This window comes from Tachyglossus aculeatus, chromosome 17 (genome assembly GCF_015852505.1).
Source record: "Tachyglossus aculeatus isolate mTacAcu1 chromosome 17, mTacAcu1.pri, whole genome shotgun sequence".
NCBI classification, from domain to species: domain Eukaryota; kingdom Metazoa; phylum Chordata; class Mammalia; order Monotremata; family Tachyglossidae; genus Tachyglossus; species Tachyglossus aculeatus.
In genome coordinates, this window is record NC_052082.1 from 55,170,525 (window position 1) to 55,191,778 (window position 21,254).

General features: G+C 49.8%; 1 protein-coding gene across 2 annotated transcripts; it reads left to right on the forward strand.

Moving 5' to 3' along the window:
• The first annotated feature begins 681 nt into the window (after positions 1 to 681).
• On the forward strand, positions 682 to 21,067 carry NCBP3 (nuclear cap binding subunit 3). 2 transcript variants are annotated; one of them, XM_038759372.1, is made up of 13 exons: positions 682 to 890; positions 7,048 to 7,113; positions 9,559 to 9,664; positions 10,952 to 11,077; positions 12,454 to 12,582; positions 12,881 to 12,954; positions 13,639 to 13,747; positions 14,298 to 14,397; positions 14,688 to 14,794; positions 16,499 to 16,787; positions 17,944 to 18,101; positions 18,819 to 18,983; positions 19,248 to 21,067. In XM_038759372.1, the coding sequence occupies exons 1-13, from the start codon at positions 693 to 695 to the stop codon at positions 19,487 to 19,489; spliced, it is 1,869 nt and encodes a 622-aa protein (XP_038615300.1). In that variant the 5' UTR covers positions 682 to 692; the 3' UTR covers positions 19,490 to 21,067. The 2 variants fall into 2 exon arrangements, with proteins under 2 accessions (XP_038615300.1, XP_038615301.1); XM_038759373.1 differs by having other exon boundaries at positions 682 to 860.
• Positions 21,068 to 21,254: the final 187 nt, after the last annotated feature.

Here is a 21,254-nt window from a genome sequence, read left to right on the forward strand (position 1 = left end):
CCCTGCTGAGAGCTCACCTCCTCCAGGAGGCCTTCCCAGACTGAGCCCCCTCCTTCCTCTCCCCATCGCCTTACCTCCCTCCCTTCCCCACAGCACCTGTGTATATGTATATATGTTTGTACATATGTATTACTCTATTTGACTTGTACCTATCTATTCTATTTATTAGTATGTTTGGTTTTGTTCTCTGTCTCCCCCCTTTTAGACTGCGAGCCCACTGTTGGGTGGGGACTGTCTCTATATGTTGCCAATTTGTACTTCCCAAGCGCTTAGCACAGTGCTCTGCACACAGTAAGCGCTCAATAAATACGATTGATGATGATGATGAATGATAGATTGCGAGGACTGCTCTGACCCCACGGCGGCCTCTTCCCCGACTCCCGCCCTCTGGCCCCGCCCCTCGTGACGTCACCAGACCACGCCCCCTTACGCATCTCGACCCCGGTCCGCGTGGCGTCATCTGTCCCCGCCCCCTTACGCGCATAGGCTCCGCCCCCTGGTGGTCTGGCTCCGCCCCCTACCCTTTGACTCCGCCCCCTCGGTCCCGCTGGGCGCTGAGGGAGACGCTCTAGGCGGCGGCGTCGTCGGCGTTGTCGGGGGCTGCGCCGGCGTCTCTGTGGTCGGCGCGGGGGCCGCTCTGGCCCGCCCTCTCGCTGGTGCGGCCGGCTGTCGTCGGGGGCTGGCGGTCGGCGATGGCGGCCGTGCGGGGCCTGCGGGTGTCGGTGAAGGCGGAGGCCCCCGTGGTGGTCGGGGGCGGTCCGGAGCCTGAGGCGGAGGGCGGCCCGGAGACGGAGCCGGAGCCCGAGAGGGCCGAGCCCGAGCCCATGGAGGTGGAGGAGGGCGAGCTGGACACCGTCCCGGTGCGGCGCTCCCTCAGGGACCTCGTCCCGGTACGGCCCGGGGGACTGACGGACCGACTGACGGACTGACGGACCGACTGACGGACCGACCGCCCGACCGACCGCCTGAGGGAAGGACACGGCGCGGCGGGGAGCGAGGGAGGGCCGCGGTCCTGAGGAGAATCGGGCGGTCTGAGGGAAATCCTCAGGAAGCGCTCAGTATTCCTGAACAACAATAACGGTGGTATTCGATTGACCGACTGTGAGCCCGCTGTTGGGTAGGGACCCTCTCTAGATGTCAACTTGCCCTTCCCGAGCGCTTAGCGCAGTGCTCTGCACGCAGTAACCGCTCAATAAATACTGTTGAATGAATTTGTTAATGATAATAATGTTGGCATTGTGTTAAGCGCTTACTATGTGCAAAGCACTGTTCTAAGCGCTTCAGAGTGATCAGGTTGTCCCACGGGGGGCTCACAGTCTTCATCCCCGTGTTACAGACGAGGTTGAATGGGTGAGTGAATTTGTTAATGATAATAATGTCGGCATTGTGTTAAGCGCTTCCTATGTGCAAAGCACTGTTCTAAGCGCTTGGGGGGGATTCAGAGTGATCAGGTTGTCCCACGTGGGGCTCACAGTCTTCATCCCCGTTTTACAGACGAGGTTGAATGAGTGAGTGAGTTTGTTAATAATAATAATGTCGGCATTGTGTTAAGCGCTTACTATGTGCAAAGCACTGTTCTAAGCGCTTGGGGGGGGATACAGAGGGATCAGGTTGTCCCACGTGGGGCTCACAGTCTTCATCCCCATTTTACAGATGAGGGAACTTGAGGCTCAGAGAAGTGAAGTGACTTGCCCAAGGTCACACGGCAGACAGGTGGCGGAGCCAGGATTCGAACCCGTGGCCTCTGACTCCAAAGCCCGGGCTCTTTCCACTGAGCCACGCTGATTCTCTGTTAAGGGCTTACTATGTGCAATCAATCGATCGTATTTATTGAGCGCTTACTGTTTGCAGAGCACTGGACTACGCGCTTGGGAAGTACAAGTTGGCAACATATAGAGACGGTCCCTACCCAACAGTGGGCTTACAGTCTAGAAGGGGGGGGGTGTACTGTTCTAAGCGCTGGGGGAGATACAAGGTAATCAGGTTGTCCCACAAGGGGCTCACAGTCTCCGTCCCCATTTTACAGAGGAGGGAACTGAGGCCCAGAGAAGTGAAGCCTCCTCCTCAAAAATCTCCTCAAAAATCTCCAGTGGCTACCAATCAATCTGCGCATCAGGCAGAAACTCCTCACCCTGGGCTTCAAGGCTGTCCATCACCTCGCCCCCTCCTACCTCACCTCACCTCCCTTCTCTCCTTCTCCAGCCAGCCTGCACCCTCCGCTAATCTCCTCACCGTTAGGCCTCGTTCTCGCCTGTCCCACCATCGACCCCCGGCCCACGTCTTCCCCCCGGCCTGGAATGCCCTCCTTCTGCCCATCTGCCAAGCTAGCTCTCTTCCTCCCTTCAAGGCCCTACTGAGAGCTCACCTCCTCCAGGAGGCCTTCCCACACTGAGCCCCTTCCTTCCTCTCCCCCTCGTCCCCCTCTCCATCCCCCCATCTTACCTCCTTCCCTTCCCCACAGCACCTGTATATATGTATATATGTTTGTACAGATTTATTACTCTATTTATTTTACTTGTACATATCTATTCGATTTTGTTGGTATGTTTGGTTTTCTCTGTCTCCCCCTTTTAGACTGTGAGCCCACTGTTGGGTAGGGACTGTCTGTAGATGTTGCCAACTTGTACTTCCCAAGCGCTTAGTACGGTGCTGTGCACACAGTAAGCGCTCAGTAAATACGATTGATTGATTGATTGAATAACAATAGTGTTGGTATTTAACTGCTTACTATGTGCAATCAATCACTCAATCAATCATATTTATTGAGCGCTTTCTGTGTGCAGAGCACTGTACTAAAGCGCTTGGGAAGTACAAGTTGGCAACATATAGAGACAGTCCCTACCCAACAGTGGGCTTACAGTCTGGGGGGGGGGGGGGGGGGCGGGGGTGCACTGTTCTAAGCGCTGGGGGAGATACAAGGTGATCAGGTTGTCCCCCAAGGGGCTCACAGTCTCCATCCCCATTTTACAGAGGAGGGAACTGAGGCCCAGAGAAGTGAAGCGACTTGCCCAAAGTCACCCAGCTGACAAGTGGCGGGGCCAGGGTTTGAACCCACGGCCTCTGACTCCAAATAATAATACTGATGGTGTTTATTAAGCGCTTACTGTGTGCAAAGCACTGTTCTAAGCCCTGGGGAGGTTAGAAGGTGATCAGGTTGTCCCACGGGGGCTCACAGTCTTAATCCCCATTTTACAGATGAGGGAACTGAGGCCCAGAGAAGTGAAGTGACTTGCCCGAAGTCACATAGCCAACAAGTGGCGGAGCCGGGATTAGAACCCATGACCTCTGACTCCCAAGCCCAGGATGTTTCCACTGAGCCACGCTACTTCCATTGAATTCTGTTGAGTGAGGAGAGGCCGGTGGGAGGGGGGGTCTGAGAGAAAGGCTGGGGGGTGGGGGGACGGGGGTCTGAGGGAAGCAGTGTGGCTCAGTGGAAAGAGCCCGGGCTTTGGAGTCAGAGGCCATGGGTTCTAATCCCGACTCCACCAATTGTCAGCTGGGTGACTTGGGGAAAGTCACTTCACTTCTCTGGGCCTCAGTTACCTCATCTGGAAAAGGGGGATTAACAATAATAATAGCATTTATTAGGCGCTTACTATGTGCAAAGCACTGTTCTAAGCGCTAAGCGCTGGGGGGGATACAAGGTGAATCAGGTTGTCCCATGGGGGGGATCACAGTCTTCATCCCCATTTTACAGATGGGGTAATTGCACAGAGAAGTTAAGTGACTTGCCCAAAGTCACACAGCTGACAGTTGGCGGAGATGGGATAGAAAACCATGACCACTGACTCGAAAGCCCGGGCTTTTTCCACCAAGCCACGCGATTAAGACTGTGAGCCTCCCGTGAGACAACCTGATCACCTTGTCACCTCCTCAGTGCTTAGAACAGTGCTTTGCACATAGTAAGCGCTTAATAAATACCATTAAATAAAAGCTGGGGGTCAGAGGGAAAGGTTGTGGAGGAGAGGGGGGGTCTGGGGTCCTGAGGAGAGGCCGGTGGGAGGGGGATCTGAGAGAAAGGCTGGGGGAGATGGGGGTCTGAGGAAAGCCGGGGGTCAGAGGTCTTGGGGAGGGGTCTGAAGGAAGGGTTGGGAGGAGGCTAAGGGGGGTGTGAAGGAAGGGCTGGGGGGTCTGGGGTCCTGAGTGGGGGTGGAAGGTCAGAAGGAAGGAAGGGTTATGGGGGGGTCTAGGAGAGCCGGGGGGCTGCAGGGGCCGGGGGAGAGGGTGGGCCTGAGGAGGAGGAGGAGGACACCACCTGGGAGGATTTGGTGGTAGGGGGCTGGACACTGGCCCCAGGAAAGGCGGTGAAAATGGCAAGAGGAGACTGTGGCCAGACGCAAATTCTGAGGAGGGGGTGGTGGGGGCGGGGGTTCTGATGGGAGGTCTCAGGGGAGAGGGGCCCAGGGCCACGGGAGTCTGACGGACCCTCAGGGAGAGAGGAGTGCTGACCCGAGGAATGAGGAGGAAAGGGATGGAGGCATCAGTAAGGAGACTCCAGCTTTGGAGAGGAAGGAATAATAACAGTAGTTATGGCATTTGTTAAGCACTTACTGTGTGCCAGGCACTGTACTAAGCGCTGGGATGGATACCAGCAAATCGGGTTGGACGCAGTCCCTGTCCCATGTGCGGCTCACAGTCTCCATCCCCGTTTTACAGATAACTGAGGCACAGAGAAGTGACATCATCTGCCCAAGGTCACACAGCAGACAGGTGGCGGACCGGGATTAGAACCCATGACCTTTTGACTCCCAGGTCCGGGCTCTGTCCAGTATGTGAAGGATGAGGGGGAAAGGGGAGGGATTGGTGGGGGCTACAGCAGCAGGCAAGAGGGAAGCCTGGGAGAGAGGTGGGCCAGACCTGAGGGGCTAGGGGACTGGAGAGAGGGCATCATCGTCCGGAAGGTGGGGAGGAGAGAGAAAGCATGCACAAAAAGGCCAAGAAAAGGTGAGAGGTTGAAGGTACAACCTGTGGCTTTCTTTTAGGATAGGACTGATCAGAGCTATCATCATCAATAATTATTGAGTACCTACAGTGAGCAGAGCACTGTACAAAGCAGTTGGGAGAGTAACTGGAAGTGAAAGACACGGTTCTTGCCCTCAAGGAGCTACAACGAATGGGGAGGAGGTAGGCAGAGGGAAAATTATATACCAATAGCGGGTGCTGGTGAAAGAAGCACAACACGGCTGGTAATAAATAGCCAGAGTGTGGAACGACAGCTCGATTAAATGTATAGAGGTTGTGAATTGCTACATGTGGAAGCTGTAAAGATGGCTGTGGGGTTGACTTGACCTGAGGTGGTTAGGCATGATTCAACAGAGACTTCCTGGAGTAGGTGGCACTTCAGCTGGGAAATGGGGAGAGCTGTGGTCTGGCGAATGGGGGAGAGAATTCCAGACAGGGAGAAGGGCAAGTGGTCTGAGGTGGGAGAGTTGAGGCCCAGTGGAAAGGTTAGCTTGAGTAGGAACAAAGAGCATTGGCTGGGGAATAGTGAAGGGGAAGAGCTGGTCTATAAGGAACAAAGCTGGTGGAGATCCTGGAAGCCAGTGGTTGAGAGTTTCCCCTTGAGGTGGAGCGAAGTGAGTAACCATTGGCATTTTCAGAGGAGGGCAAAGACATGTGCAGCTACAGCAGAGAGTGGTATAGACCGAAAGGGGAACACGTTAGAGGCAGGGAAACTGTGAGCAGGCTAATAGGGTAGTCTAGACCAGAGATGGCAAGAATTGGAACCAGGGTGGTGGCAGTTTGAAAGGAGGGGACCGGGCCAACCCACGAAAGATCATGGAGGAAAAACTGACAGTAAGTTCCTTGAGGGCAGGGATTGGGTCTACCAACTACTACTCTCCCCAGCCTTTAGTGTAGAGCTCTGAAGACAGCGCTCGATAAATGCCTCTGGCTCATTTAGCAACAGTTTAATAACTGTGAGGAGTTGAGAATACCAAGGTTGAACATTTTCTGTTGAACAGTTGAACACTGGTATCATGTTTTGAGGGTTTGGATTGTTTTGTGAAAAAGAGCAAATGGAGCTCTGGGAATCAGTGAACTGCAGCAGAAATTGAAATGTATCAATATAGCTATCACTATTGGGAATAGTATAGGGTATAGGGGTATAGGATTGGCCCGCTTCTGGTTAAACAGTTGTAAAAACATCTGGGTTCAAATCCTCGTTCTGCCATTTGTCTGCTGTGACCTTGGGCAAGTCACTTTAACTTCTCTGCGCCTCAGGTTCCTCATCTGTAAGTTGAAGATCAATCCCCCTTTTCTCACCTTATTTAGATTGCCAGCCCCATATGGGACTGAGTGTGATCTGTTTATTGTGTATCTACCCCAGCGGCTTAGTACAGTGCTTGTCACACAGCAAGTTCTTAACGAGTGCCACTATTGTTATTATTAGCGGTATGGACAGTAGGTGTATAATCCCTATTTCACAAATGAAGAAACTGAAGCCCAGAGAAGTTAAGTGACTTACCCAAAGTCACACAGTAGGTCAGTGGCAGAGCTGGGATAAGGACCCAAGTCTCCTGACTCCCAGTCTTTTCCAGTAGGCCCTTCTGCCTTCCTCTTCCTCTTAAAGGGGCTTGTGGCCTTGCAGAACCCCGAGTAAAGGGGAGCAGGCGTGTAAGTGCTCCCCTGTGTCTGACACCGCTTCACTCTGTACCCAGACAGGTGCGGGTTGTCAGGTCTGTGTCCCCTAATTGTGTCGCCGCGTTCTGCGCAGAGCACTTAGGGAAAGCACTCACTTTAGCAAAACTATTTCCACAAGCCTTGTTCTTTTAACCGGTCCTCTCTCCACTACTCCAAACTTTCCTTTATCCTTTGAATGAATTTGTCAGAGGAGGGACTGAGAAGCCTAGCAATATTCCGGTGAAAGAAAGGTTTCTCTTAAGCCGTCTTCAGCCTCAAGGGCTATACAACTCTCGTCACCTCTGTGGTGGTGGGGCTCGAGGAACCAGTTTGCTTTGTCTGAGAAAACGAAAAGGACACAGTTCCTCAGAGCTTTGTCCAGCTCCCGTCAGCCTTCCTCACCCCATCCTCCTTCTTTTGAATCAGGACACGAGTAGAAGATACGAAAACAAAGCCGGGAGCTTCATTACGGGAATCGACGTCACCTCCAAGGTAAGCCAGATGTGGAATTTGTTTCGACTGTTTGTCACAGAGGGTCAGCTGGGCTCGTTTCCAGGAAACACGGCGCTCTTGTGGTTTTCCAACTCATTAGCTGCTCTGCCATGGAGGGGGATTTTTCTTCTGTTGAGGTGGCTAGAGGATTCGCTCGTCTCCCTCTCTCTGAAGGCAACAGAAAGTGTTTCTAGGTCATCACATCCATTGAGGAGATAAGCCCCAAGGAGATTCCTGAGCTTGGCCACTTTAAAAGTTGGGGTTTTTTTTAGCCCTTATCAAGGAAAAACGCTCCTTTTGGAGTGTCCCCTTTTCGAGCATAGTAGAATAGTAGTGTTTCCCACCGGGCAGGAGGTTTGCCAGGCACAGACTCTGGGGAAATGTTGGGGTCAAGCAAATCCTGAGGTCACGGGTGTCTTGGGTGGGGCAAAGCTGGACTGAGTGGGAGAATTATTTTCAGCGGCTCTTGAATACTGTCACTTGGAAGGAAAACAGAGGGCTCAGCTCAAAGACGCAGTAGGTTTTCTGGTGGCAGAGATTGGTATGGTTAACACGTGGATTCATCACTTAGAAACACCTTGTGGCTGGGGATCTCGTGTACCAACTCCTGTATTGTACGTTCCCATGTGCTTAGAACAGTGCTCGGCATTCAGTAAGTCCTCAATAAATACCACTGATGGTTGTATTTCCATGGCAGGTCAGTCTTCTCTTAGTTGGCAGCTCTGTTCAACAGAGGACCAGAAGCACTAGCACTAATACCTATGGTGTGGAAAACACTGCTAGGCACTGGAAAAAATACACAAGTGAAAATTAGATACCTATCCCTCAAGCGCACACAATGTGAGAGAAAGGGTAAAACAATTAAAAACTTAAGTGACCTAAAAGAACGGGCAACAGTGAATACAATAAAATAATAATATGTGCTGTGCATATAGTCAGCAATAAATATCATTGATAAGAGCAATAGGGTACTGTGGCTAGATGAGCAGTTTCAAGCTCCTCATAGCTAAGAACATTAGTGTCTTCGAATAGGAGTAAAAAAGATCATAAATCATAATGCTTTATTTGTTTTTTTAAAATTCTAAATTAATCAGCCAGCTTGAAGGGATTTCTCAAGTACTCACCCATTAATCCTTTCAAGGAGTGAGAGGTGCTTAGAGGAAAGATACTGTATGCCTGCCTTTCCAAATCAAATTTTCAATCAGCGGTATTTATTGGTGGCTTAACTATGTTCAGAATACTTACTAAATGCTTGGGAGGATATGAAACCACAGAGCTGGTAACTGGATCCCTGCCCTCATGGAGCTTACTGTCTAGACAGACATTAATAGAAATAAGTAAATTATGGATATGGACATAAATGCTGTGGAGCCAAGGGTAAGCTGTTATTTGTGAAAGAGTCTTTGTGTTAGAGGCACCCCAAAAAATTCCTAAAATGAAGAATGTTGGCGCCTGGCTTTCTGCGATTAAAGGGTGGCCTGATTTGCCCAGGTGCCCCTGCTCACACTGTCGCTTAACAACAAAGACAACAAGAGAAGGAAGCGGGGGCCCCAATCTTTATGCCAAATGAGAAAGCACAACAACTTTTGAGGGGTGGTGGGCGAAATGTTTCAAATATAATCGAAAAGCCAAATGGGCCGTAAGTTTCTTTTGGTTGTTTTTCCAATCTCTCCTTGATTCACAGTGGCTCATTCCATATGTGTGTGGAAACAGCAACAGAGCTGGGTATGGTATTTTTTTTTTTAAATGGAAAGCTCTGGGTGTCTGTTTTGTGAAAAAGCCACAGAGTAAAATCAGCTTAGTTCCCAGGAGGTGATTAAACGTGATGCTGTGTCCCCAATCGCCTTGAGCTTTCTGTAGTAGATGCTCAGTTAAGGCGCAGAGTCAATATACAGTTGGCAGGGAAAGCTCCCAGGAGCCGTTCTAGCTCCAGAGTTGGGCTTATGTTTATTTTAGCTGCCGTTGGAAAAACCCACACGGCTGCTTCCTTTTGTTTTTTAAATACAGTCCCAAGCTCCCCAGTTTCTGGAAAAACGTGACTGCTGGGGAGGAGGTATTTTATTGATTGAAGAATTTTAGAAATGAAGCCTCACAGTTATTAATGCCCCAGATGTTAGCGCAATGTAGACTCCTTGTTCCCGTTCTGCAGCCACTTGGGGTTGGACGGTGGTAGAGTAGACATTCCTTACATATGGTTTGTTTTCAGAAGAGTAAATGACTTCCAGTTGGGTAAGGCATCAATATGGGGAGGGACTGGGGGAGGCATCCATGCATCCCAGGAAAATCCATGGGGTGTGATTTCCATTCTGGCCCAGGCTCAAGCCTTGGATTCACCTAGTGCCATTGACAGCCACCAGGGCTTCTTAGAGGAGTTCTAAGTGATTCAGTGAACTCTGCACAACTTTCCCGTGTCAGTGTTTCCCACCCAGCTTCTCTCTTTTGAAGGAAGCAATCGAAAAGAAGGAGCAAAGAGCCAAACGCTTCCATTTTCGAGCCGAAGTGAATATCGCACAGAGGAACGTCGCACTGGACCGAGATATGATGAAGAAAGGTACCGTGTGTGTGTGTGTGTGTGTGTGTGTGTGTGTGTGTGTGTGTGTGTCGGGCTGATTTTGTGGTCTGTGAAAGCAGGCACCTCCTAGCCTCCTGCTCTTTCTGGGATTAACCAATGGAGGCCTTATTTTTCCTGTAAAATTCTGAGGAAATTCAAGACCCTTGGTATGTCCGTTTTATTGAAATTTGTTCTAAAGATCTTCACTTTATAAAAAAAAAAACCAACTAAATAACAAATGGATCAGCCTGGGCAAGTCCTTTCTCCCTCGTCTACCCAAGGGCTTGTGATCATAGGAATCTTGGTGTCCCCAGATTTATAGTCAGAAATAACCGGGTGAAAGAAATACAGATCGTGTTTCGGGTAATCACTTCACAAGGGCAGTAGCTCTTGGAGCAATAAGTGACAAAAGTTTGTACAAGTCAGATGTCCTCCGTAGCAGAGACGCTGAGGAAAGGATGGAAAGGCACTAATGGTAACGTCAATTCATTAAGTTGTATAGATTAGTTGTCATATATGCAATTGTCTTTTGATTAATGGAAAATTAAGTGCAGTTTAGAAATCTGAAATGATCTCTCTGGCTCAGATGATTTAAATGGCACTTTTCTGGTGCCTGAGTCCTGGTCATTTAGCTGGGAGAACTATGGAATTTGAAGCGGCCTGTGGTTAAACCTGACGTTCAGCCTTTTCTCTTGAAAAAGAGCTCTCCAAAAGGCCCGGGTTTTGCTGGCTTTAAAGCCCAGTTCAATTTCATTCAAATTCCTTTCCTCTACCTACGACTCCTGAGACACTGCATATACTAGTGGGTAGAGCATGGGCCTGGAAATCAGAAAGACCTGGGTTCTAATCACTTCACTTCTCTGTGCCTCAGTGACCTCTTCTGTAAAATGGGGATGGAGATCGTGAACCCCGTGTGGGAGAGGAATTTTGACTAGCCCGATTAACTTGTATCTACCCCAGCGCTCAGAACAGTGCTTGACGTGTAGTTAGTGCATAACAAATACCATTATATTATTAATAATAATAATGGTATTATTATTGCCAAATGAAAAACCATCATATTAGGCAGAACAGCCCTTTGAAATATTCTGAAATGTTCCTTTCCAAGTGTGGGGAGTGGAAATCACTCTACTTGTCAGGGTGCTTGGGTTTCTATTTCCCTACTCCAGGAATATTCTATTTTATACACCAACAGATTTTTCAAAGCCCGTTACCTCAGCTGGTTTTAAGATGGCTGAGAGAGGGAAACCTCTGAGAAAACAGCTGGTTTTGTTTCTGTCTCTGCAGCAATCCCTAAAGTGAGACTGGAAACGATCTATATCTGCGGGGTGGATGAGATGAGCACGCAAGACATATTTGGCTACTTTAAAGAATACCCTCCAGCTCACATCGAGTGGCTGGACGACACCTCTTGTAAGTAGACCCTGGCATCCTACCCTTCTGGCCTCTGGTCGTTGGCTCGCCTAGACTGAGCTTTCCCGGAATCACGGGGTGAGACCCACTGATTTGGGTTTTTCCAAGCAAAGGTCTAGAAAACATTTGCCCGCCCTCCACATCCCAGATGCTTCGATGAAGTGTTTCAGCCTGGGGCCATTTGGGGAAGGAGTTGCTTCCGCCCCCAAGGTTTCAAATCCCCCAAGATTTTACAGTTTAGGCATTTGGATTATTAGATGAGCTCCCCAGTGAAACACAGCAGCCACCACAATCACCACCTTCTCTCTGCCCGGTGGCTTCCACTGAGATTGGGCCCGAGTTTTTTTTTTCTTTAACTGGTTTCATGTTGAAAGTGGGATTTCCAGCTCTCAAAACAGACTGACAGTTTTTTAAGTTATTTTCTCTTGTGGGGTAATTTACGAGACCACCAGGTCAAGGCGACTTTTCCACCCCACCAAAGCCAAATTTTCCAGTTTCCTGGAGAATTCGGTGAACTCAGATCCATTGCAGCTCTGAGTTAAAGCTAAAGGGTCAAGGATGGCTTGGTTCCGAAAACTTGACAGTCTTTTTCTCTGTTAATTTGGTAATTGGTCAAAGTGTCTTAACATCAAACAGAGAAGGACCCACTAATTTTTTTAGTTTTATGGCTTACTGACTGCCTTTGATCCAACTCTGTTGGATTCCCTTTGCATAGGCTGGAATGAACCTGTTCAGATATATTCCTTTTTCCATCCTTCTCCTTTGTGTCCAGAAATCTTTGCCTTTCATTTAATTCTTAGCCCGTCCATGCCCCCTTGCTCATTTAAAAATGTTTGTGTTTTTTTATTCCTGATCTTTTTGTAGGTGGTAGTGTAGGAATCTGTAGCAAATGTTTATTGTGTGCAGGGGTATTTAGGGCCTTTAGATAAAGCATCATTGCACCTCTTGGATTGGCAAATTGATCTTGCTTATCCCAAGATTCTTTCTGTTTCAATTCGAGACCCTTTAAGTTCTGGGTGGAGGGAGCTCTCTACTGCTTCTTGCCATCAGTGATACCAAAAAATACCAGTCACCAAAAAATGCAAATGGCAATATGCCTTTTAAACGTAGTAGATAAAACTCAATTTCAATAAAAGCTGAATTTTAAAGGCAGCTGACTGACTGAGCTCCTTGTAGGTGAAACGAAGTGATTCCTTCCCAAACTTTAATGTACTATGGAACAGGTTCAGAAAACCAAGCGAAAGCATTAGCAGTCAATCTAAAAGATGTATTATATATTGGGTTTTCATTATATATTGTGTGTATATGTTATGTATTATGTATATAATGAGGATCATGTTTAACACACAAGGGCTTTTTCTTTTTTTCAAATGCAGGTAACGTCGTTTGGCTTGATGAAGTGACAGCTACACGAGCCCTTATTAATATGAGCTCTCTGCCCAACCATGATAAGGTCAAAATCAGAGATGCTAATGAAGAGAAGGCACCCGAAAAAATTAAAAAAGGTAAACGCATCTCTCGTGGTCTTTCAGTGGTTTCACTTTGGGTGGGGCTTTGGATTTGGGCATTTAAAGTCAGTGGTCCTAGTCAGGTGTTTTAGGTAATGCCGTTTTTATGGGTCAGGGATGTACATTATGCCATGAAACATTTCAAGACAAAAAGTGCCTGGGAAATCAAATGTTTTAGTTCAACTTCAGGAAGGAGCAGGGCTGGGGAGTTTTTTTGTTGTTTGTTTTTTTAAACCCCTGGTTAGCCATGACTCTTCAGATTCATTTTTTTCCCCTCTTTTGTGCCCCACTTTAGACAAGCAAGAGGACCTTTCCGATAACGAGGCTGAGGAGGGAGAGGTTGAGGATGACAATGCAAGTGATGTGGAGGTTGGTACTGAAGACCAAACATACTAAGTGTGAAAATTCAAAAGCCAGTTTGAGGCTCTGGTCCTTGGGCCTGATGCTTAAACTCGAAACGGACCTCAATGTTTGGGGTTGGGGTACTCATTGGGAAGGGGCAGCCTACACACTGGTCTCCGGGGGGCCGGTAGGGACATCATTAGATCTAGAAAAGATAGTCCCTCCTCGCAAAGAGCTGGTGATCTGTATCACCCCACAAATGACGGTCTTCCCTCCCCAGAATACTTTACATTAACAGTAAAAGCTTAAATCATTTGAGGTGTTTGTACTAAGGGAATCAATCAAGCAGTAGTAGTAATACGATTGAATGCATGAATTCAGCACCTACCTTTGTGCCGAGCTTGGGAGAGTTTGGTAGAATGAGTAGAGATGGTCCCCTGCCTTCAGGGAGGTAACAATCTAGGGAGGAAAATACAGTTTTCTGATTTCTGACCCTAACAGAAGCAGCCCCATTACACCCCAGGTTTTCTCAGCTGCTGAAAGCACAACCCTCTCATACCATCCACATTGATGAGCTGGGAAAATGTCCTTTGAATGCAGCTGGGGGCTACTTTGTTGCTAGATAAAGTTGGTGCCAGATAGCACGCTCATTTTTGTTTCCAAAGCAAGAGCATTATAATGTTTGTTTGAAAAACCTCCTCTCTTCTCAAGTTGGAAGCACTGTCCCAGGTAGAGGAAGACTCTCTGTTACGGAACGATCTCCGCCCCGCCAACAAACTGGCTAAAGGGAAGAAATTATTCATGAGATTTGCTACAAAAGGTAAGTGTACTATTTTAGGCTCTTTTTCCCTGGGTTTGTTTCTTGAAAATGAGCACTGTATTATTAAGTAAGGCCCTTACTGAACTGTGGACTTAATCTCTCCTAGTTGTGTTTGCCTTGAATTCTTTTGGGGGGATCTTAAATATGATGTCGTTGTGTTGTTTTCCACAAAGTGTATTTGCTACCCCTGAGCCTGTTTAAAAATGAAATGATTTTCTGCTTAATTACAGACACCCTGTTGTTGTAGGATTCTCCTGCTCCGCCCCCCCCCCAGCAAATTGGCCTTAGCCAGATTCCTTGAATTTGTTTTTTCTTCCTCAGAATCTTCCCTCCTCCCCCACGTGGCTTTTTTTTTTTTTAAAGTATTTGGACAATCAATAGAAGCAACAAAATATTCCACTGAGGGCTGCCAGGGGTGATGGGTACACACAGGTGGGGAGAAGCAGTTTCCTTCTGGTTCTTACCTACCAATCTCCAAGAATTCTGAGTAATGCATGCTGCCTTGAGAATTGCCAAGAATCTCATCCCGATGACGATGATGCATTTTTAGATGACAAGAAAGAACTTGGAGCTGCCCGGAGGAGTCAGTATTACATGAAGTATGGAAATCCTAATTACGGTGGCATGAAGGGGATCCTCAGCAACTCCTGGTGAGTGCCCAACACAGGCTAAAGGAGGCAGAAACGACGCCCCCCCCGAAAGTTCAGCTTGCTAGAGAAGCACAGGCGCCCCAACTCATAATTTTTGGTAAAGTGAAAGGAAGACACAAATGGGTTTCTTTGGAGCAAGAAATAGTCAATTGTCTGGGAACATCAGGCTGGGACTAAACTTAAAGTCCAGGTTCCCCTGACAGCGTGACCCCAGAGGGGATCCAGCTTGTGCCCCCTCAGGTCCATCCTCGACACAGGAGAACGGGGCAGACATGGTTTGGATGTTGCAGGAAACGGAGGTATCATTCCCGCCGGATCCAGAGGGATGTGATTAAGAAGAGGAGCCTGATCGGTGATGATGTCGGCTTGACCCCTCCGTACAAACACCGGCATTCAGGTAACAGTCCAGAGAATTGGGATTTTCTGAGCTCTTCACAGGGTATTTTCCCTCCTCTCCTCGCCCAGCCTTCGGGCGGTCCTCAGGTCCCCCAGAGTTGGACAAGAGCACCAAATCTGGAAAGTCAGTATTCATTCAGACCTCCCACCTGAGCCACCTTATGTACCTCTGAGACTGATCTTCTTTAGATTCCTCAGGTGGAGAGCCCCACCCCTTTAAATCGGCTCAGGGGTAGCAAATGCACTTTGTGGAAAACAACACAACCACATCAAACTTTAAGATCGTCATTGGCATATTAAATAACTGGCCATTGTGTGTGAGCTCGATGTCTGTTTGTTGTTGCGCCACATTCTCCCAAGTGTGCTTGCACACAGTAAGCACTCAATAAATACAACTGAATGAAAGCAGCATGGTTTAGTGGCTAGCACACGGACCTGGGAATCAGATGATTGTGGGTTCTAATCCCGCTCCGCCACTTGTCCGCAAGTCACTTCACGTCTCTGGGCTTCAGTTACCTCATCTGGAAAAAATGGGGATTAAGAGTGTGAGCACACTGTGGGATAGGGACTGTGTCCAACCTGATTAACTTGTATCTTCCCCAGCACTTAAAACAGTGTGTGGCACATAGTAAGTGCTTAACAAGTAACATAATAGTTATTATTATTATTATTGATGTATTTCCCACTTCTGAGGCATCTGTCCAGCCAACCGGTAAACCCGGAACTCTCCTCCCCGGCCCCCTTCATTGCCATCAGCTCTCCCCAGGAAACGGGATTCAGTGAACGTAGTTACACCAGAGCAGTAGGGAAGAAAGCGGCTAGGCCGGCTTGGTGTCACCTGCCAAGAAATGATCAGAGTGGAAGCAGGGGCCCAAATGAACCATCCCTGCCAAGTTGGCCTCAGTCCTGCAGGATCTTTCATTTTTTTCCTTCAACTGATGGTGTAGACTCATACTTTTGGGGAAAAAAAAAATTAAAATAAGCTATTAAGTGCCAACCTTAGACCAAAAGCAAAACAGATGTAACATATTATCTTCCATGCTGTAGGCCTCCTGAGGCGAGAGAATGTAAGAGGATTATCCGTTTAAAATACGTAATGCTTTAAGTGCGGGGCAGAGAAAATGATGCTTGCCCCTCTCCCCCCCAAAAAGGAAATTAAAACCTGCTAAAACAAATCAGTGTCAATCGATGGTATTTATTGAGCGCTTACTGTGTGCAGAGCACTGTACTAATTGAGTACAGTAAAAAGGACCATAAATTTCGGAGCCATGCTTTGATCGTGGCAGAAAGTCTAGGCTGGTGAGCCCTTGAGCCCCCTGTGACTGAAAGACTCATTTGCCTCCCTAGCACGTCTCTGTTGTTGTATCTGGTGTCTGTTTGTACTTAGTCACTGGCCACCCTCATCTTCGGGGTGGGGAAACCCCCATGCTAATTGGTATAAAAGTTTTTGCCCCTGTTGTGACTCACTGGGTTGTCATTGTTCTCTTCCCCCTAGTCCCAGTCGATGCCGTAGAGATTTTGTCTTTCCTCCATTAGATGAGAAGCTCCCCAAGGGCAGGGAACGTGTCTCAGGCTCCCGTGGTACTGCCCAAGCGTTCGGTCCAGGGCGTCACACTCAGCGTTACTGGGATACCGTTACCCAGACTGTAGTTTGTGTGGCCAAGGCTGACCGAACTCCACAATTTCCCTGGTTGACTTTCTCCAGGTCTAGTGAACGTTCCCGAGGAGCCTATTGAAGAGGAGGAGGAAGAGGAGGAGGAAGAACAGGATATGGATGAAGACGAGCGGGTGGTGGTTGAGTACCGGGACGAGCTGCAGGCTTTCAGGCAGGCTCGGGACCGCAGTGGCTCGAGGAGGTCCAGCGCCAGTGACTCAGACTCAGACGAGATGGACTACGACCTGGAACTGAAAATGATTTCCACTCCATCCCCCAAAAAGAGCATGAAGATGACCATGTATGCCGACGAGGTGGAGTCTCAGCTAAAAACCATCAGGTAAAGGCTCGAGGCCCTTGTCACTCTTCTCAATCTGAAGACGCTTCAAGAGCAGTTTTTCTTTCCCTGGCACTTAGATTTTTGTAGCCTGATTTTTCTTCTTTTCTTCCCCTCAATCAGTGGTATTTACCGAGCACTTACTGTATGCAGAGCCTTGTATTAAGTGCTTGGGAAAGTACAGTCCAATAGAATTGGTAGACGTGATCCCCACCCACAAGGAGAATACAGTCTAGACTGGGCAAGGAGCATTGGGGTTTATACAAAAGGCCCAGTGTGACCTTGTGGGTCAGGGCCTGCCCCAGCATAAGGGTGACCAACAACTTGCGCCAGTCTCCATTCCGTTTTGAAATATTTGAAATCCCTCCTGTTGGGTCAGAATGGTGCCTGAGAAGAGCCCGCCACCACTCGTCACCCTGGCAGAATTTGTGCTAGAGACCAAGTGATCGCAAACTCAGTTTAGTCGTTCTCCGATGATAACTCGGTCGGCATTTATCAAGCCCTTACCGTGTGCAGAGCATTGTGCTGAGTGCTTGGGAAAGTACAATACAACAACATCGGTAGACACATTCCCTGCCCATTAGGAGCTTATGGTTCAGAGGGTTTTGAAGAGTGAGTTTGGGTCCCTCGGGTAAGATGCATTCGGGTTGCACTGTTCCCATACCCCTCGAGGGCAGAGGGGGATTGGGACCCCTAAACAATCCAGGTGATTGGGAAGTGTCACAATGGGTGGTGCCCTCGTCCTGTTAAAGGTCTTCAGATCTTGATTGGTTTCCTTTTTTTTTTTTTAAATGGTGCTTGTCAAGGGCTTACTATGTTTCAAGCACTGTATTAAATGCTGAGGTAGAGACAAGACAATCAGATTGGACCCAGTCCCTGCCCCATATAGGCTCACAGTCCAAGTTTCCTTAATTTTCTTTGCAGGGAAAAGACTCCGAGGTAGCCTAGGAGATGAGGGATGAACTTGAACCTGCTTTTGGAGGTTGGGAACTTCTCTCTTCTCTGCAGGCAAAACCCTGCTTGCCACCCAATTGCAAAATAGGATGGGTTTCTCAAGGGCGCACAGGGCCTCGGTCGTAGAACTTGCTCTTCCAGGGAAGAACACGTTGGTCTCCTGCTTATTTAACCGACTAATTTCTGTCCGTCATTTTTTTTTAAGGAACTCCATGAGGGCGGATAGCATAACCACCAGTAACATCAAAAACCGCATCGGGAGTAAAGCGGCAGCGTCGGAGAAGGTGGCGGACGTGCGACTCCTTTTGGAAGAAAAACGGCAGAACACAGGGCAGAGACCACCAGCGAGCAGAGTCAAATCAGGTATTAGGCCCGCCCTCCCCGTCCCTCCTTCCTCCTCCTCTCCCCTCTCTCTTTCCCCCGGGTCCCCTGCTGGAGTCCCAAAGTAGGCCCCACTTTTCACAGCTTGGGAATGTTTTGCCTGTTTGCCTAAGCAAGCCCGTCTCTCAAAAGATCCCGATAGTAAAAGTGCCTCCGTCGTTCAGTTCTTTGCCCCTCTGTAAACTGGTAGCTCCCTGGCAGCCACAGGCTCCGGGGGTCGTCAGGTCCGTCCAGCCGGACCCGGGAGACGTCACCGTTTCGAGAATATTCCAGCACAAGCTGAAAAGTCCACCTCGTCGGCCCTGGCCACGGCTCCCGACCGGAAGCTTTTCTTCAAGAACTCGTTACAGAGAAATCATTCCTCCAGACCCGTTTGAGGGGATAGTGTCCCGTTATGGCTCCATTCCCTCCAGAAATGTTAAACCCCCAAGGGTTTGATTTCTTAAGTCTCGTCCCATCTTGGGGGGGAGCTGGGAGAGTTCGGTGCCCTCATCTCCCACGTGGGGCAAAGGCAGGGAGGTGGAGAAAGGACCTGGGGTTTCTTCCGAAAGGGAGCGTGGAAACTGCTGATGCAGAATGTCACAGCAGCTCTGATTTCGGACCCTGGAGGGGTGGGGGCGAGAGGGGCTGATCCGGCCTTACGGGACCCTCCTCTTTTCCTTCTTCCCCTTTCATTCCCCGCACCCGGCCCGTCTCCAGATGTGCGGCAGAGGCTAGGAAAGCGGGCTCATTCTCCGGAAGCCACGCCCCCCAGCAGCACCTCGGCTCCCCGCCGAGAACCCGGGTCCGACGTGCACAGCAGGCTAGGCGTGGCCAAGCAAGATATCAAAGGCCTCTATTCAGACACGCGTGAGAAGAAATCAGGTTGGGAGAGGGCCCCGGGAGGGGGATAGCGTCTGAGGGACGGGGGCCAGAGACCACCACAACAGGCGGGCTTCCTCATGGGGAAAAGCGGGTAGGCTGCAGCGTGGGTTCTTGAACCCAGCGGCCCGATGGTCGGATCTCAGTGGTGGCCACCCACCACTGGCCAGCCCCGTCACTGCCACCGCCGTCTCCGTGGACCACCTCCCCCATCCTCCTCCCCACTCCGAAGCCCACCAACGGCTGCCTCTGTTCTCCCTTCTCCAGGAGGAAGTCTATGGACTCGCCTGGGCTCGGCCCCCAAGGCTAAAGAGAGGAGCCCCGGGCAAACGGATGGTCCCGCGCGGCCCCCCGAGGAGGAGGAGGAAGAGGAGCTGCAGCGAGCCTGGGGGGCCCTGATCCAGGAGAAGGAGCAGTCCCGCCAGAAGAAGAGCCGGCTGGATAACTTACCGTCCCTCCAGATCGAGATCAGTCGGGAAAGCAGCTCGGGTTCGGACACGGAATCCTGATGGCCGGCGGGTGAGGCCGGCACAGCCCGGACCCCCCGAGACCCCGCAGCCCTGGCCGGTCACCGGCCGGCCCGATGCCGAGCGCCCCGGGTGGAGGTCGGTGCACGCCACCTCCCCCTTGGGCAGGGGGGCCCCGCCTCCGCTCTTGCCAGGCGGGGGTGGCGAGACCCCAGTGGGACTCCTTCATCCTCAAAGCAGCAGGCATCTCTGGTTCACGACGACCTCGAGTGCCGGGGACGTCCGTCCACAAGTTACTAATTGCCGCAGAAGTTGCAGCCGTTCTGAGCACTGCGTTTCTCCACCGCCCCTGCCCCTGCCCCTACTCTGCTGCCCCACATCTGTGTCCTCGACTCTCCCCGCTACCCTCCCCCTGAGCCCACCCCGGCTCCTGATTTGGCAGAGAAGGCCAGCATTTTGTAGACTACCCTTTCTTCTGAGCATTTTTACCGTGGCATCTTTTAACGGCAAGGTTTTACACAGTTCATCCAAAGAGCAAAGAACCGAGCACATCTCACCACAAGCACCCCGACTTCCGACCGCCCCCTCAACTGAGAAGCTAAGAGGCCCCGGCCCCTCCTATTACAGAACAGATTTTCACGACGTGAGATTGGCAAGATGGAGCTGTGTGAGACAGATCCACCGTTGTAGGGCCGCCTGCCTCAAGTTCAGCCAGCTTTGAAACGGACAGGCCAGGGCTGTCTGAGATGCTTTAGGGGGACCACAGAAACGTCTTGAGTTTGGGGTGGGATTGTGGCAGTGGGGGAGCAGGAGGTGAGCCAATAATGGCGACCCCTCTTTTTCTAGTTATGTTCTAGGACTATTGATGACTTAAAAGCTTAAAATTAATTTTAATACATGTGAATGTTTTCCTGTTGGCTACAGTGAAAAAGCTCCAGTGGTGTCTTCATATGTGCTGTTAAATATATATTATATATATATACACATATATATATAATTTGAAAGAAGGAAGAATGGGGTCATGTTATATTTTAATTGTCCTAATTGTATAGCCTGAGTGGACTGTATATAGTTTAACTTTAATTTTTCAGCCATTGTAGGCCCATTGGTATGAGATGGGCTCGTGTGACGTGTGTCCCTTTTTAGAAGTGGCTGAGGTAAATGTGCTCGCCGCCCCCCAAATCTCAGAGACGAAGTTTCAGAACCGGCCCATCAGGGTTAGAAAGGTCGGGCCGAGCCGTGATCTGGATCCCAGCCGGCATGTGTGCTTGCCGAAATAGCAATAGATTCTCTTTCCGTCCCTCACTTTGTACCACTTTGCCTTTTCTATTCTTTTCTATGGTCTTCAAAATAAGGTTTTGCTCCAACCAGCTCAAGACGGGGAGTCTGAGGGCATGGTACGGGGGCTGGGGGCGGGGAAGGACCTCCCACCCGAGGAGCCCGTGCCCCGGCCAACAGCACCCACCCGGAACCAGCCACTCCGACTCCACCTCCCCTTGCCGACGGCAGGGTGGACATCCGTATTTAACGTTGCGCGGCCCCCGGGGAGGACAACAGGAGGAGGGGCAGAGATGCTGTTCTTTGGTGAAAGTAAATGGCCGCGAGGCTGGATCACTGTAACCACCCAGGCTCTGGTGTCTTCTGTTGACTTGAGATCGTGCAGGCTCTGGAGGAGCCAGGAATTCTAGTATGGAAACAAGGTGGCTATTCTGTCTGCCGTGGAAAATTGGGTGGGGGGGTGGGGGGGTATAGAGGCCCCAAATCAGCTGGCAAGCATGGAGGGTTTAGGTGGAAGTGGGCACATTAT